The sequence below is a fragment of the Sprattus sprattus genome, assembly GCF_963457725.1.
Source record: "Sprattus sprattus genome assembly, chromosome: 10".
In the NCBI taxonomy this organism is placed as follows: Eukaryota; Metazoa; Chordata; class Actinopteri; order Clupeiformes; family Clupeidae; genus Sprattus; species Sprattus sprattus.
In genome coordinates, this window is record NC_137908.1 from 23,214,090 (window position 1) to 23,232,298 (window position 18,209).

General features: G+C 39.0%; 1 protein-coding gene across 1 annotated transcript in view; it reads left to right on the forward strand.

The window, feature by feature from the left end:
- Positions 1-18,209, forward strand: part of dock3 (dedicator of cytokinesis 3) — a gene marked incomplete at both ends in the record, with an annotated part of 77,912 nt that overhangs the window by 12,292 nt on the left and 47,411 nt on the right. Inside the window, 8 exon segments of the mRNA XM_080846109.1 lie at positions 2,316-2,399; positions 4,139-4,179; positions 4,891-4,946; positions 8,989-9,085; positions 10,782-10,930; positions 12,496-12,580; positions 15,442-15,483; positions 15,751-15,905. Coding sequence (XP_080702235.1) covers positions 2,316-2,399; positions 4,139-4,179; positions 4,891-4,946; positions 8,989-9,085; positions 10,782-10,930; positions 12,496-12,580; positions 15,442-15,483; positions 15,751-15,905 — 709 coding nt within the window.

Below are 18,209 nucleotides of genomic sequence, written 5' to 3' on the forward strand. Positions count from 1 at the left end.
CATTTCCGTCTAACAGGTTCCCAACACGCCACCATCTTGGTTCGATTTTTTTTTGAGTGTGCACTGATATGGAACGCTCAGGTAGATGTAAACAGGTCGTACAGTTACTATATCGCTGATTAAAGCACACCCCGGAACTCACTCTCAGAATGCTTGATTTCATCTACCCGTGTTATAAAAATGATTATAACACGGGTAGATGAAATCAAGCATTCTGATTGGTTGAGAGTGAGTTCCGGGGTGTGATTTTATCAGCGATAAAGGTACTGTGCGACCTGTTTACATTTACCTGAGCGTTCCATATCAGTGCGCACTCAAAAATAACAGTAGATTCGAAATCGAACCAAGATGGCGGCGTGTTGGGAGCCTGTTAGTGGGAAATATTTTATGGGAATTAAGCTATCTACATGACTTTTTATACGTCTACATTGACTCGGTTAGTTGTTTATGTGCTACACAAATGTTGCAGAGTATTGTAAGTCTTAACCAAAGCTACCAAATATTATTTGTAGGTGGCTGCTAACGCTTAGACCAAAAATCCATTGCAACACATAGTAGCTAGCTAGCCTCGCTGCTAATAAGTATAACGAGTCTCTGGGCTTTTTCACTGATGTTCTATGTAAGGTCAGCCATTCTAAATAGGTTCTACACATACGTGAAATACATTCCCTATGTAATGGATTGAGAACAACGCTCCCATCATTACTCCATAGCAAATTACTTTAGTTGTCATTTCAAGCTTGCTGGAGAAGGCACTTCCAACACCGAGCCACCAGCAGAGAGCAACAGTGGTTGGAAGCAAGATCATCAGAGACGAAGGGGACATGAGAAACGGTTTCCAGGGATGCACAATTAGTGGCGATATCCAAATCAATATAAACAAATATTAACAAAGTTGAAAGTGTCCCATTGTCGTTTTTGTTATTTTAATGGCAACTTTATAAAATGAGCAATGTGAATGAATAAAATGGTGCGAGATCAATGTCGATCTCCTAGCTAATCATCAACAAACTGTTGGTTCTAGGCTAACAGACGTGATGTTCCCAATGCTGTTTGTCTGTTGCATAGCTACTGAAATGCGATACACAATGTTTGGTGGCTACAACTTTTTTGTGTTGAAAGGCAGCTTACTTTTTATAATTTAATTTGACTTAATATTTATAATGTCGCTGGCAACCGCGTTATAAGAGCAATAAGGTACTCGTGGCAGTACTGTATCGTCAATAATGTACTTGTTCGAGGGTTTGCCACACAAAGACAACACCCTCAAACAAGTACATTATTCAGTACTGCCTCTCGAACTTGTGAAATATGAACTTGTTTTCTTTGCATGATTCGAGATCTGAAAATATTGCATCTTTTTTGCTATTTTGACCAATTGTCATTTTTCGGCAAATCAATGCTCTAAATGACAATATTTGTATTTGAAATTTGGTAGAAATGTTGTCAGTAGTTTATAGAATAAAACTAAAATGTTCATTTTACTTTAACTCATACCAATAAATAGTAAAACCAGAGAAACTGATAATTTTGAAGTGGTCTTTTAATTTTTTTCACTGCTGTATTTACGAGGTGGCCAGCACGTCTAAACAAAGGGGTAGACACAAAAATAAAAATTAAAACAGATGACAAGCCAGACCCTGAAACATAAACATAGAATTCCTCTGTAGGCTTAAACATCAAATAAATAACTATGTAATAAATCATAACATTTATGTATGTAAAATAAACACCTTATCAAAGTGGTCTGGCCCAGACCATTCCCAGTGTCCTTTCTGCCAGTCACATTAGCAGTGTAATTCAATTAGGAACCAAAATAAATGTACTGGGTTTCCAGTGGCGCTTCTTTGTGTCGATTTTTCAGCTAGCAGAGGACACAAACTCCCAACCGGTTGGTAACCCATTCCTGGGTTCAATGACACCGTTGGTGCACCAACTTAGTTCATTTGAATAAATGGTTCCAGCTTTGTAGAAGTTTGTGCAATAAATTGTGGGTTTGTTTGTTTGTGTATGTGTGCAAAACCCTGTGTGTTTGTGTGTTAGCGGTCGCAAATACAGGGCAGGAGTGTGCTGTTTCTGTGTGATCACACTAGACCGCCACAGACCTATATCAATGTGTTGAGCACAAGTGGAAGTGTAATAACAGTTTGGGTTGTGTTTTGGGTTGTCCTCTGAGTATGGGATCATACGGTAACTTGATTGAAAGATGTTAAATTCAGCATTGGCTCCACCTGAAGATCTGTGAATCTCTTGATATAATTTTATATGTCAGTTTGCATTTCTGTCTCTGATCCTTTCTTAATGTTATTTTTCAGTGATCTGCAGCTTCCAGGTGTCTGTTTCACATGGCCTGACCCTTGAGATTGGTGAAACTGTGCAGATACTAGAGAAGTGTGAAGGTAAGCCTCACCATTGAATTGGCTATTTGTATTTCAACCAGATTTCTAAAGGTGTTTATTAAAGAGTTCTCTGGCTGTAGTTTGTGTATTTGTATTTGTATTCGCATTGGTATCCGCGCAGAGCCTCTGCTGAAAAAAAATAATGAATATGTTGTTGAGAACTGCCAATTCCTACTTCATAAACTTTTAAATAGCTAGTAGAGCTCGCACCACAACTACATAGTATGATGTAACGTTCAATAAACTGTGTTAATACACAGGTGTGCTCAATACACAGGTTTGTTTTATAAAATGACATAAAATACTGTAATGCGGTTTATATACTGTGTATATGGTTAATAGTCAGGAAAATACATTATGTATGGATGTTAATCAATTAACAAGTTATTGTAATGCCAGGCATTATATGAATTGTATTTCCTCAAAGACTTTAGAAACACGGTGAGTCAAGAATAAAACACAGTGAGTCAAGAATAAAACATCTATCATGTATCGTGACATGTATCAACCAACATCAAAGCACAGTTAGGTTGCACAACTGTTCTTGTTCTAAAAACAATGGTCATTCACTTTAAACTAAATCAGGAGACAGAGGCACATTAAAAGTGACTCTCTTCGCAAGCCGATAAGCCTCCCATTTACGGGCTTTATTGCCCGCGGGGACACAGGTACAAGCCTGGCCTGATGTCGTTTCCCGGTCCTCTCCCCACCTCTTCTCTGCCTTGCTTTCTGTCATAACACTTTACTGTCCTGATAAAGGCATTTAAAAGCCCCAAATAAATATTTTTTTAAAAAGGGACTCTCGGTCAACACCAGATGTGTTTCTCATTGTGAAACGTTCCTGAAAACATAGAGCCTTACAGTGCGACAATGTCAAATAACCTGTATTTATAAATACTTAATGCGCCTCATGTTCCACTAATATTTAAGTGGAAATAAAACTGTAGTGATCTTAATTCCATTCAAACCACTCAAACTTTTTCTGAGAAGATAATCCCATACGAATAGGGCTTCATCACATTTATGCACAAAGTGTTGTTTCATAAAGAGCATTTCATTACTAATTCCTAATATTCATAACTTGTTACAGTGTAGTCCCTATCAATATCTTTCTTATATTATATGGCAACGACAGTACGAGTGTTCTGATTGGCTAGTGCGTAGTCATGCATACCACGTATTGCCCTCTGACCGAAAATGAATGAATATAGTTTATATCACTTGTGTTACATAAAATAAAAGCCATTTTAGCTGATCCGTGTTGTCCGTGTTCTATTGATCATTGTAACTTGAAGTTAGCAAGTAATTGGTTGCTACACAACACCTGAAACACATTGTGTCATGAGAAGACTTGAGAGCTGAACAATATAATAAACAACTTACTTACCTCAACCGTTCGGTCATGCCGGAAAATATAAAACTTAGGCTTTAACATATCGACCAAGCGATAGCGAGTAAGGTTTAGTAAGTAGTTATGATTACATATTCATCTTGTTTTTAGTCTGTGTTGCAGGACATTTAATCACACTGCAGTTTTAGGGTGATATAATACTTTTACAACAAAGTTTATGAATACGTTTATTTTTCAACATCACTGGCAATGGCTGAATGGTCAATAGCCGAATACAATTTGTTTATTTGTTCGGTATGCAATTTGTAAAGTATGATACCAAATTGATGGAATGGGAATAGATATTTGTCTGTGAGTTTTTTAGCGAGCTGTTTTCTCTTTCTTGCAGGATGGTATCGAGGGTTCTCTACCAAGAAGCCCACAGTGAAGGTAAAAATTACTTAATTAACTCTATGGACCATTTGTCACTGTGGCGATTGATTGAGCCTTGGCAAATGTTCTAAATTTACATAAATCACTGGATTGTTCCCATGTTAGAAGGATTGAATGAAGGTTTTAAGGTATGATTTTTGTAGACATTTTTTGTAACATCTTCAAATTAAATTTCATTTTAAGGGGGTATAAACACCTCTGGTGGTCCTACCAGCTACCCAGGCTAGTCATTACGGCACCTTTTCCACTGACTGAAATAGGTACACACTGGAATAGGCATCTCAGCTCCCAGATATAAATCCAACCAAAACTCTTTGGTGGGATTAAAGGAGAGCAATAACTGCACAGAGCCCTAGGAACATCACTCAGCTGGAAGCATTCACACATGAGGAGTGGATTAAGTGTGGTGCCAGAAGCTTGTGAGCACTTACCAAAATTGTTTATTGGAGGTTATCAAGTAAAAAAGTTTCCTCACAAAATACTGACTATTTTGGGTTGAATATACTTTCACATGCACAGTTTTGAAGAGAATCAGATTTCTCATTTGAACTATTAACTGAAATTCCCTCAAACCACTATAATGTTTTGTCAGTGAAAGGGACCTAATAATTTTAATGGCAACTGTAAATGACCTTCTCTGCATAGCTGAGTTTCCATATATACATTTGGTACTGGAACCAATGTCACACTCTACTCTTCTTTTTACAGGGTATCTTCCCTACCAACTATATAAACCTGAAGAGGGCTGTTGTCACTAACAAAGGGTAAGGACCATGTTGTTGAATTAATGCATTTATTGGTTATACAGTGATCAAATATTGAAAATAACATGTCACCAACACAGTTCACAGTCCCTATGCAGATATTTGTTTTGATGTTTTTGGTCAACCATACCGTATAAGTAGTGGATTTTATCATCTTCTTGCTTTCTCTTTGTGACTAATTGAGTTTCATCCTTTTTCCGTTTTGAAGTATTCAATTCCAATTTTAAGTTCATGTTTTGTTTATTCTATTTGATAGGGCTGGGGGTAAACGATTATTTTCTAAACGATTAATCTGGCGATTATTTTATCTATTAGTCGACTAATCTAACAACTAATTGGACGATTAGTCTAACGATTATTTTTCTGTTGCTCGATTAAAACCATAGTGCTCTATCTTGCACCCAGCGCAATTGACATTGTCACCGACGCATGTATCATTCCATCTTGCACCCGGCGCACAGCGCGATTTTCCCTGCAGAGGCGCGCTTCGAAATGAACTTGCGTCGACATGGGCGGTGGCGGAACAGAGAAGGCGTTTCTCTGGCGCAAGTGGTATTTTGCAGTTTCAAAACAACGCCGTGCGCCATTGACCACAAAAAAGCTGGTCTAATGTCAGAGGCGCAATGTCTAAGGTCTGTAACGCATATTCAGAACGCTATTTTAAGGGCGCATGTGCTTGCCCGCACAGTATAGGACCTATAGGCTACACTTTACTTCTGTCGTCTTCACGAGAGATTTACACCAATTTTTTGGCGAGCCATATATAATTACAATGAAAATAAAGTATTAACCACATGAGGAAATCATTGTGATATCCATATCCAAGATATTTTAAAAATAGGCATACAACTAGCATACACATTGACCCAAATGATTCAGGTTAATTGTAATGGCGGTTCTGATGTCTGCCATCTCCTGGCAGATGAGCTGGGGACACACGCACACTGTCCATATCACAGTCTGCGGCGAGATAAGGAGAAAAGGGAGGGAGAGGGAGAGATCGGAATAAAGGAGAGCCCAGTGAAGTAGTGGTCCTTGGAGAAGTGGGTATACTCTTATTTATTTTTAAGCAGCCCATACAGCACAGGATAAACACCCTGTTTTGAGAAGTGGGTATACTCAATGCTGACTGAAAAATAAGTGGGTATACTCCGTACACCTGCGTATACCCTGGACTACACCACTGGGAGAGCCTGATCAGCGCGCGCGCGCACACACACACACACACACACACACACACACACACACACACACACACACACACACACACACACACACACACACACACACACACACACACACACACACACACACACACACACACACACACACACACTCACACTCACTCGCTCTCTCTCTGGCAGATGAGCTGGGGACAGACGCACAGTGTCCCCATCACAGTCTGCAAAAAGTTTGGCTATACATGCAGTTACGTCAGGTCTAGTCCGACATGCTGGGGAATTCATAAAATTTCCCGTAACACCCGACAGCCAAGAGAGGGCTAAGCATACGTATTCACATACGTGCCCCCCCAGTGTTTTACACAACATTGCCATGAATCATGGAAGTGTCAATGACATAAATGGGGATAGATTAGAGGACTTTAGAAGACGTGAGGTTGAACTGCATGTGCCGATGGGTGCAATATTATTACCATGCATACATAACCTAGTGATTCAGTGAGGGTGAACCCAAAACATCGGAAAGTATGTTTCTGTGACTTTTATTTCAAATATGTTGCCACCAAAAAATGAATGCTAGTAACTGAAAAAATAAAAACAAGAAATGAAAAGTAGAATCATTTCTCCAAACAAGCATGGGAAAATATTATACACGTTCTGGTGGCCTCACGGTCTTCCTCCAGGTAATTCCGCCATTATAATAACAAGCCGCTATGGAATAGGCGCTCCTCGCTCTTAAAGGGAATGTGAGATGACGCTCTGATTGGTTTATTGCATATTACGCCCAAACCACACCTATGGCTGAGTAACCTCCTTTGGACCAACCCTTTTGACACTTGCGCTGGACGCAAGTGTGTTTTTTCCGCCGTTAAAATAGCAACTGCGCCATAGAGCCGCCCACACAGCTACATGCGTTTGGCGCCGTTCTACTTGCGTTTCTGATAGGGCCCATAATGTATCTCAAATAAACACCAAAAAAATCTTAAAATATATACTTTATTGAGCACCGTTTTGCACAGCAAAAGTCCAACAATGCATTTCATGTTTATCTAGAGGCACAATAAAAATGTTTGGTACTCAAATGAGCCCTATCACACTTGGATGTGGTGCTCATTAATTTAAATGTTTTCAGTGCTCATAAAAACATTAATTCATTCATGAGCACTGCGCACCACCTTATATGCAGCCCTGGCCTGGACATTGCTTGGCGCCATTAGTTGACATTGGCGATCTACAGAGTGAATCATGATACATCCTATAAGCTGGCCAACGTTAGTCTAATGCTATGTAATGTTATGTGTTTGACTCCTAAATGACCACAGCATGAGTTAGCTCTCTGTGCCGTTTGTTCGTGCTTGGTTGCCGTGTTCTGCAGCCGTAAGTTAACGTTAACTAAACTAACACAGCTGTCTAGCCGCTAGTAGTTAGCTAACGTTAACTACTAGCAACCAAGCACGAACAAACTGCACGGAGAGCTAAGAAGATAGTTAGCTTGCACCACCGAAGTGCGCAGAGCTCAAGCTACACAACACACTAAACAAACGTTAAATACGAGAGACAATAGGGTGCGTTTGAGAATGGAGATAGAAACGCACCCCATTGTCTCTCGTGAAGGGGACAATAAGTAACGTTGGTTACGTAAGGGATAACGGCCTACGAGCTGTGCAGTTCTACGAAGTTAATGGACGCTGCGGGGCAAAGAACACCACGACGCGGAGCGGAATGGTGTTGGTCCGCGAAGTCCATTAACTTCGTAGAACTGCACAGCTCGGAGGCCGTTATCCCGCTTATCTCCCGTTTACAACATCCAAAAATGTTTTTATTATTATTATTATTTAGAATTTCCTTTATCTTTAGGAAATTTAATATGCATAATAACCTGATGAATTCTTGATTTGAAGCCTAGTGCTCCCGTTAGAGAAAGTAGTGCCTGGAACCGGCTGTTTTTCAAAAAAAAAAAAACGTTACGTTGGTTGTCAATGGTAACCATTCAAGAGCATTGATATGGAACGGCGATTTAACTTTTCTACTGGGACTACGTCCAAGGTGTGCGGTTCCACGAACTTAATGTACACCCCATTAGCCAATCAGAAAACAGTATTTCGTTCCAGAGGGAGATAAATTAATTTAACGTTTGTTCAGTGTGTTGTGTAGCTTGAGCTCTGCGTACTTCGGTGGTGCTAGCTAACTATCTTCATAGCTCTCAGTTTGTTCGTGCTTGGTTGCTAGTTAGCTAGCTACTAGTTTGTCAGTTTAGTTAACGTTAAGTTACGGCTGCAGAACACGGCAACCAAACACGAACAAACGGCACAGAGAGCTAACTCATGGTGTTGGTAAGCTTATAGTATGTATCATGATTCACTACGTTAGATCACCAATGTCAACTAATGCCGCTAAGCAATTCCCTGGGTTTCTGCTCTCTCAGTCCTTGCGCAATGTTTGTTTCTGTTTGGGTCAACCACGTTTATTTGGCGAAGCGTCGACGTAAAAACATGGCGTCGTCGTAATTTTGAAATCGATGCGTCGACATCATCGACGCATCGCTACAGCACTACTATTTGACAGGTTATTCTGTGCGCTATCTTGTGTTTTCATATTTTAAACTGTAAAGACATGTTCATTATTTGAACAAACACATAAGCCAAACAGGAACCCTTCCAGATCATGTATTTTCTCTCTGACTCTCTCCGACTCTCTCTCTCACTCTCTCACTCGCTCACTCTCTCACTCTCTCACTCTCCGACTCTCTCTCTCTCACTCACTCTCTCTCTCTCTCTCTCACTCACTCTCTCTCTCTCTCTCTCTCTCGCTCTCTCGCTCTCTCGCTCTCTCTTTCTCTCTCTCTTATGTCTGGTTTATAGACAATATGAGGCAGTGGTGCCCATGGAGGATGCTGTTGTGACAGAGGTGACATCCACATTGCAGGATTGGGCGGTACTGTGGAAGCAGTTGTATGTGGTGAGCTTATCTGTTTTTTTCACACTCTCTGCCATTGTTATGACATGAACCTACAGTATGAGATTTATATACAATGGGCACACTTAAACCACAAGGGACAGGAAATCACATGCATGTATTTTTAAGAAAGGCGTTTATCCATCCAAGTCATACCAATAATTTAGAGACTGGTCCTTTGAAGAATGGCATAATTTTAACCAAATGCAACAATCTAAACTATCTTGGGGGCAGATAAATATGAATGTCTGATTCTTAATAAGTTAGCCTGTTACCTATCTCATGACAGTTGTTTTTAGTTATACACAAAAAAACATGTAAAATTCCTTGTGCTATTGGTTGGGGACCTCCCACAGTGGCCAATCCTCCCACTGTCACATGCAAGTAGTCAAACAAACCTACCCAATATATAACAACTCTGCTGGTGACAGCCTCAACACACGCTTGTTGGCCCTCCTTCCCAGTACAACCTGCGCTGTCTGTAGCCTACAACTGTTAAACACCACAACATGAATTCCCAACCATCGAACCAGAGCAGCAAAATACAACAACAACAACAAAGCTGCCTTCTTGTTTCGTTGAATTAGGTCGATGTCTGAGGCATTAATTAACATGTGAAGCGCTTTGAGTGCTATGAGTAGAATAGTGCTATGTAAATGCAGTCCATTCACCATTTAATTGACACCTCCAGAAGGCTCAATATTAGTGTTGGGCATCTCAGACCCACCCCGTCCATACTCATGATGGGTTAGGACACATGCAACTACCAAATACAACAACAGATACACCCCAAGGTACACCTTAACATGATTTAAAACATCTTTGTGTTAGTTCAGGTTAACGCACGAACCTAAGTCTGTGAAGGCCTCAGCAACAACCACTTGCTCGCCTTTTTCAGCAACCCCAGACAACTCTTTTAAAGGTTCTTTCCAAATAGGTTGGAAATCATTGCATATGTCTTAAAATGTGGTATTCTCCATTGAATAGTTTGACCCCTAAAATATACGTATATGGATCCATTCATTCTGCGACATTGTTTGACATGCAAAATAGTTTGGGTCAGATATAGTGCACGACTCAGGTCTGTCCTGGTGATTCTGCTTTTAGTAACATTAAAAGGATAGAACTGTCTGGCTCCTGTTAATGTAATGGAGGGTGTGTAGCTGGTTTAGAGCAGTGGTAGGATGGACCAGTGACAAGGAGGGAAGAGGGAATTATGTTACATGGATTGTGGTGAACAGGGAGGCAGTTAAGAGGTTTATTTATCATGATTTATTATGAGCGGCACTCAAAGAAGAACATCTCCCTTTGATAATCAACTACAGACACTGAATGGGGTGCTTTGTCAGAGACCGAAGAAGACAAGTAAAACACTGAATGTACAAACAGTAATTTTCTAGTTTCGTTACAGTTATTGAGGTAAAAAGACACAGGAGAATCTCTCTCTTTCCCTGTTGTCAGACCACTTGGTCAACAATTGGTTGACTTTGATGTGCTGGCCTTTCCTCGTATGATTCCAGTTTCCCTTTAACAACTTTATAGTTAACATTGTGTGAACTTGATGTTGGGTATAATTCTTTGACTTAAGGGTATTTTGTATAAATATAATCCCCTTTGCCACATCTCAGTCTGTTCTTCTACACCTCTGTATCAGTCTCTTTTTCTTACCTCTCCTGTTTCTCCCATATTGGACCTGCAGAAGCACAAAGTAGACCTCTTCTTCAAGCTGTGTCACGTTATGAACGAGCTTATTGACCTGCGGAGGCAGCTGTTATCTGGTCACCTGACTCAGGATCAGATCCGTGATGTAAAGCGCCACGTAACAGTGCGTCTGGACTGGGGCAATGAGTAAGTAATAGTAACTTCACTTCCTGTCATTATTGACTTGCAGGGAAGGACCCATGACTTAAGAGAATTTTAAATATGAATTATCGCAGATATCGAGAGAAATCAAATCTTCATGTTATTCTCAACTACACTGATTAAGTGTCTTGCATTTTGAATGATCATGAATGTGAAATGCAAACTCAGACATCAAGCATTTGGATTTGGTGAAAAATCTAGTAAATATTAATCAAATTAACTTAAGCAATCAGAGAAATCCGTCATTATTGCATCTATTACAGAAATAAACCTCAAGACCCAGAAATCTACCAGGTACATAGCAGAGTTGAACCATTTGGGCCTCTCCTCTCTACCCATTTCTCATGAAATCCCACAACAAAGGAACCATACCCCATCACCAGAACGCAGATTTTATCACAGTTATCTTAAAACTAAACAAAGATGGCCAATGATGACCCAATTTCACAATATTAATATAACATTTTGTCCCTCAAAATGATTAGCAAAATATTAGCATCCAGATCAAGTAATTTCATCACTGAAGTTAGCATTCCTCAGAAAACACTGGAGACCAATTTAACTTAATCCCATAATGATAAAGAAACAGTGTATTTAGAGTGAGGTCTACATTTAAATTGATAAACTAGGCTAAATGTGTTATTAGGCCTAGATATATTCAGAACTTAATTGAGTCAGTTCAAACAGCCTTGACAATGTATTGTCCAAACTTTCCGTCATGGCTTATAAATACCGTACAAAAAGTTTAGCCTGATATCTAATTTTGCGATACTGCTTTTTGAATTGTGATTGATGCTTGATAGATTAACGGCTAGTGTGATGCACTGAAACAAAGCTGAACACTCACAAGCCATTTATAGCATGAATAGGAATTTTCCATATTATGCAATCAAAGCTTGCCTATTGCTGTATGTTGTTTCGTGAACAAATTTGACACATTTGGCAGCTTCCTTTCCATTGCATTTTTTCAGCCCCAGTTTTTACCTTCCATGATCCAACCTCTCCTTTTCCAAATTTCTACGCTGTGTACAATGTTAACTATGGGCTGTATGGACCAGCCAATGTTCTTTTTACTATGAGGAATGCTTGTAGCATGACCTGTAGACAGGTTGTAGCATGAGCTGCGGTGTCACAGCCATAGGTCAGTAGGAGTCTAAACTGCTCAGAATGGTAATCTTGTAAACCAGCCTTCAGTATCTAGACTTAAGACAAGGTTAAACAATGATATGTTAATATGTTATGTTAATTAACAATGTTAATCAATTAGTTTGGTCCCACCCAAATGCTTGGAAAATATTTTTCATTGAGGTTGAATGCAAATACATGATTTGCAGTGATGCTGCTGGTTTTAAACATGAAATGGTGCAAAACGGATATTGCAAGATGTGATTGATGACCAAGGCTTTATGGAGAGTAGAAATATTTTAATGTAATATCGTAGCCATCGGCTCTGCATCTACTCTTATCTTGCCTTTTCTGACACACCTCCATCAAATGCCTTGTCTCCCAGCAGCTGTAGACATCCTCTGTGCCTGTCTTTATCTTTCTAGACACTTGGGCCTGGATCTTATCCCCAGGAAAGAATTTGAGATGGTCGATGCAGACCAGATCAGTGTGTCAGACCTCTACAAAATGGTAGGTGGACGTGCATCTATTTTGACCACCTACAGTATACCGTACAACAGGGCTCTTCAATAAGTTTGGAGCTGGGGCCGGTTCTTGAAACTGAGGCAAAGTCAGGGGCCGGAGGATATGAGTAGTTACGGTAACTTATAAAGAAATTACAACAACATACTGAAGGAGTCAATATATTCTATTTTGTAAGTGCTAGAGGCGCATAAGCCCAAGGATTCAAAAATCAAATCAGGTGAGCAATAACCAAGCCATATTAACAGACAATTGAATAAATGCAATTAACTAACCAAAACGTGCACTTCATTTTACCTAGATGTACCAACACAATTTTACTGGTCATTATCCTCAATATTTAAGATTAAACTGATTTGAGTGACAGGCTGAATCAAATGTATCTCCACCAACAGTGCATTGCATGGAACTGAATAGAATTGCAACAACTTAAAAGTGCATGGTATTATATCAAGGAAAAGTGTTTCAAATTTCACTCAGTTCAGGTGAACTGTATCAGTTCTTTAGAATTTCATACATTTAACTGGCAAACAACGTCCAAGTGCACCAATTCTTTTTTTTTACTATTCTGCCCGTGCTTCTCTGTTTGTGGCATGGTCCCTCTAAATTGGCTTGGCAGATAGATAACAGTTTTCCCAAGAGAAAGTCTGAAGCTTGAAGTTATTTTCAAACCTTTACTTAAGAAGCACTGTAAAACTGAGCAGACATACAGAGTAATCTTGGTAATCTCATCTCGTGACATTCGTTTCTAAAAGCAATCACTTAGCATTGCATTTTTAACTGTGAAAGAAATTACGTTAGCTTAATGCTAATTTATAGGGGAAATTCCATAGAGACCGCGCTAGCGTTTAGCATATTCATCAAAGTAAACAATTCGAACAAACTACGGTTCATTACAAGTGGTTTCCACAAGAAGTAATGTTTCTAAGTAATAACTGATCAACTGTTAAAGAAAATACTTACAGGCAAAGGTTTTCTGGCCATATATGGGCCATTCTACCGAATTCGTGTAATATGCAGTCCCTCAACAATAAAAACTATTTACAAAACAATTAGGTATTTAGGCATAGATATTTAATTAGAAAATGTTATGGTCTATATAAACCCAATGCATTACATGAGATAGTGATAAGCTAAATATATACAAAATCATCATTTATAGGGTACTTTCTATTGGGAAGTAGCTGTCCCCAACCCTGACATCTAAATTTCAATGCCTTTAAATAACACTTTTCAATTTTTTTAGATTTTTTTCAATGATTTAATTTCAAAGATCTTTATGATTGGGTTGAAACAGAACTTGGAATATTTAGATTTATTGTGGGTTTAATTTTTAAATCAATTTTCTATACTCAAAAAATCATGTCCCTAGTTTTCATGTCACTACCGAAACACAAGAGTTTTAGTCCATTGGCTGAGCCTGTGTTTTAGCCACGACTCTGCATTTTTGACCATGCAGTGACACTGCATCTCTGACCCTCATGGTTGAATGGTAAGTAGCTAAATCCCATAGTTTTTATATAAATGTGTTCCAAAGTCTGAAAATCGACGTGTAACCTTAAGAATTGTCACTACCGAAACGCATGTTTTCTTCAATTAAGTAAACCTTTTGGGGTTTCATGGAAAATCTTATGTTTGTATGTGTGTTCACCTCTTCAAAGATGTGTTTGCATGCCGTGTGCTTGTTAGAATTCTTTATTTATGCTTAAAGTTAGCTAGAATTGTCACTACCGAAACAGTCACTACCGAAACATATGGTAGTGACCTGATGATTTCAGTAGTGACAAAATGAATTGGTAAGTAGTTCAATCCCATAATTTTTAAATAAATGTGTTGTGTGGACTAAAGGGCGGCCCAGAGCACCTTTTGGAAGATTTTGGGAGAGAAATGAACATCCATCCAACAGTGCAGTCACTACCGAAACACTGGATGTCACTACCGAAACAGTGCAGCACTACCGAAACACAGGATGTTTTGTAAAAAATTAAGTATATTGAGTAATCAACTAAAATGTTATGATACTGATTGGATTAATGTATGTTCAATTTCATCAATGAACAACTCTGGAATCAATATGATCAGTATTTAGCATTTTACAAAGAAATATTGCACTTAGATTTTGATGAATTGTATAAATTGAACTTCAAAATTTGGTAAAAAATTCATTTTTATGGATTTCATTGTGAAAACCTTCAAGAAATATTTGTAAAAATACTCTTCAGAGAAGGGAAGGAAACACAATCTGAACAGGTCAATAATAATACTTTTTTACTATAGTAAATGTGATGTTTCGGTAGTGACAATTTTTGGAAGAGGAAAAACATTCCAACACATTCTGAAAATACAATATAAAAATTGACTGTTCTTTTACTAGATAAGTGTACTTTAGATATGGTACAATATACATACGGACAAAGTTTTGGGAATAAAACATAAAAAAAATCCAAATATTTCCGACCTGACTTTGCACCAATTCGGTAGAATGGCCCATATATCAGAGTAGGAAAAATATATACCACTACCTATAGGCTATGGGTGCATACCGCCACCCACTGCACGTGAGAGTGTACAATTAGCAATAGTCACAAACTGAATTAGGTTACCGGAGCTCACTCTGGGGGCCAGTCCAAAGCATCGCAAGGGCCGGATCCGGCCCGCGGGCCGCCTATTAAAGCGCCCTGCCGTACAACAATCCCTTGTGTGTGTGTGTGTGTGTGTAAGAGAGAGTTATGATGCATTTTTCTATGAGAAGCATTGTTGCTTTTCTTCCTTGTCAACAGTGATTTGTTTTATTGTGAGCTTTGTAGGGGTGTTGTAGGGTTATCAATTTTGCCTTCTACTCTCTACAGCACCTGTCCAGCAGGCACAGTGTCCAACAGAGCATGACCCAGGTATTAAAACATTTTCTATTACAAATATTCAGTGTATAACCACTTTGACTTCAGAGTAGATTTGTGATCATTAACTCTTACACAGAGAGGAAATCATATTGTGGAATTGAGACCAATAGTATGTGCATAATACTAAATCAGGAATAACAACTAGTGATACAACATACCTGACAAAAACCTTTGTATGAAATGCGAGACAAATAATAGTGACTGTAAAATGAAAACTTAAATAAGCTGAAATAATGGTCTTCTTAACTGTCTTCACAGGGGGACAGTTTGCGTCATCGGCATGGGGAGGCCTCTCGCATTCCGGTACCTCACCATCTCTTCATGAACCTAAAGAACTTCACTTACAACACCATTGGCGAGGACACGGACATCTTCTTCTCACTCTACGACCTGAGAGAGGGCAAGCATATTAGGTGAGGGAAATTATGGAATACCTGGAGAGGAAAGAGTTAAAGGAACATGATGCATGTATGGTTTTATTGGTAATCACCTTCAAGTTCATTTTGATGGCGTGTCTTCATGTAAATGACAGATAACACATCTGTCATTCCTGCTAGTCGTCAGGACTATTCACTCTATAGTTATGTGGTTCGGGTCGGAAACCCTGCACAGAATGTAAGAAAACCTTTCACAGCATGCTATATCACCAAATGACCCCAGTTAACATGCCTGCAGGGTTCTGTCTGCTATCTGTGTTAAGGCTTTTGCATGTTGTTTTGTAAGTTAGCTCACTGGTTTAGACTCCGTATAACTCTGATATCTTTAGATTAGAAGTTTTTCATATTTTATTCTAGTTTAGACCATCAGACAGTTTCAGGTAGGATGAGGCGATGTTAGACTGGGTCCTGATCAATAACAGAACCCTCTGAGTGGAACAGGGGTCAGATATGCATCCACAGATTACAGCAAGAGAAAGGCGATAGGCTGAAATTATTACATTTTGTTCAGAAACATGCAATTGAAATTGTAATTGAGGAACTTTTTTGTTCATGTATCCTTGCATTTGGACTTGTATGCAACCAAATCATTACAACTGAAATACCAGACTGTAAAATAAATGATCCCTACACAAAGTAAATGGGTTGACAAACTTGCACGCGGAACTACAGTGGCCGAACAAAGGAACACACACAAACATTCTTTCTGGCGCACACCCGACAATGCGCTCTCGAGCACACAAGGTTGTACACTCACACACTCCCTCTCTCTGCCACGAACACACTCCCCCTTAGTACAGCTGTTTGATTACATATTATGTGTTTTATTCCTGATCATTTTGTGAATAAATGCTTTGATTGTATACGCTGGTCTATTTACAGTAATGTTGCTCAAGAATGAATGCGGTCAACCTCTTCTAATTAGAAGACCTTTAACCTTTATTTGCTATTAGTAAAGAACCTTTGATTCATAATTAAATTCATTACAACAAGCAGAATTTAAAATTGATTAATATATTAGATTATAAAACAATTGGGTTCTAACACGTTATTTAGCTGTTTCTGATTGGACGAAAGACGTTCCATGCTATAGATTATCCGTCCACGTACCAACGGGGACTTTTTACAGCTAATAATAAATCACTCCGCGATGAAATATTCTATAGCGCATTGATGATAACCGTTAATTCAAAAATTCTTATAATTCCAAACCAAGACGTTGACAATGGAACTATTTTTATTATAGTAAATAAACCATTTTTAATCAATAACTTTGTGTTGAAATGTTAATTTGTTGACTGTAGAATTGTTATATAAAAGCTGACATAACAATTAAGCAATATAGCACGAGAATCAATTAAGCAATATAGCACGAGTGGGAGTGGGGTAGGTAAGGGATAATCCCACGTGTGTTGTTGCCTACGCCACTCGGCCTCCGGCCTCGGTGGCTACGGCCGAACACCACCCGTGGGATTATCCCTTACCTACCCCACTCCCACTCGTGCTATATTGCTGAATTGATTTATGAGACTGATTTGTGACTGATCTTTTTTTTGAAATCACATGGCGCCCACATGTGTTCCAACTTAATTGATCTGCTGTTGTGTTGAATAGGTCTATTCCAATCGGGCGAGATCGCCAACATATTATTGGTGCTGTTATCAGGATAGTACCAACATTGTTATGTAGGCCCTCATATTGTCTTACTATTTATGCACAATTGCACCCATACTTATTTGCGCCCACCCTAGGCAAGGTACCTGTGTGAGGCTGGTACCCATTGTTCCTACATTAGTGAGTAAACTTCACTCCTTGATACCTCGACATTACCACCCAAGGATTTCAGCCTCCTTGGTAGCTCGTCCACCTTCCATGTCCGAGGGCGTGGATTCAAGTCCAGAGCTAGACTGTGCTTTTTTTAATTCAGATTACATCAAGCACGTCCTGTGTCACACCAATATAACACTAAGCATTTAAGGCGGAAATGTAATTTAAACTTACTCTGTATGAGTGCATATCCCAGAGAGAATAGTGTATCAATGATTGTAGTGTATCAGTGTATCAAGGTTAAATAAGATATGTTAATTATTTTTAGTATTATGCATGCTAGGAGGTATGTAAATCATAGCCTTAGCCAATGTGAAGACTGAGTTTCATGAGTTCAGGTCAAATGGCAGTTCAGTCAGCCGCAAACTAGGAGAGAACATTTTTACAAAAGACTGATACCAAATGCAAGAAACATATTTGTTTGTGGTGACTTGTAGTACAGCATATAGAAGA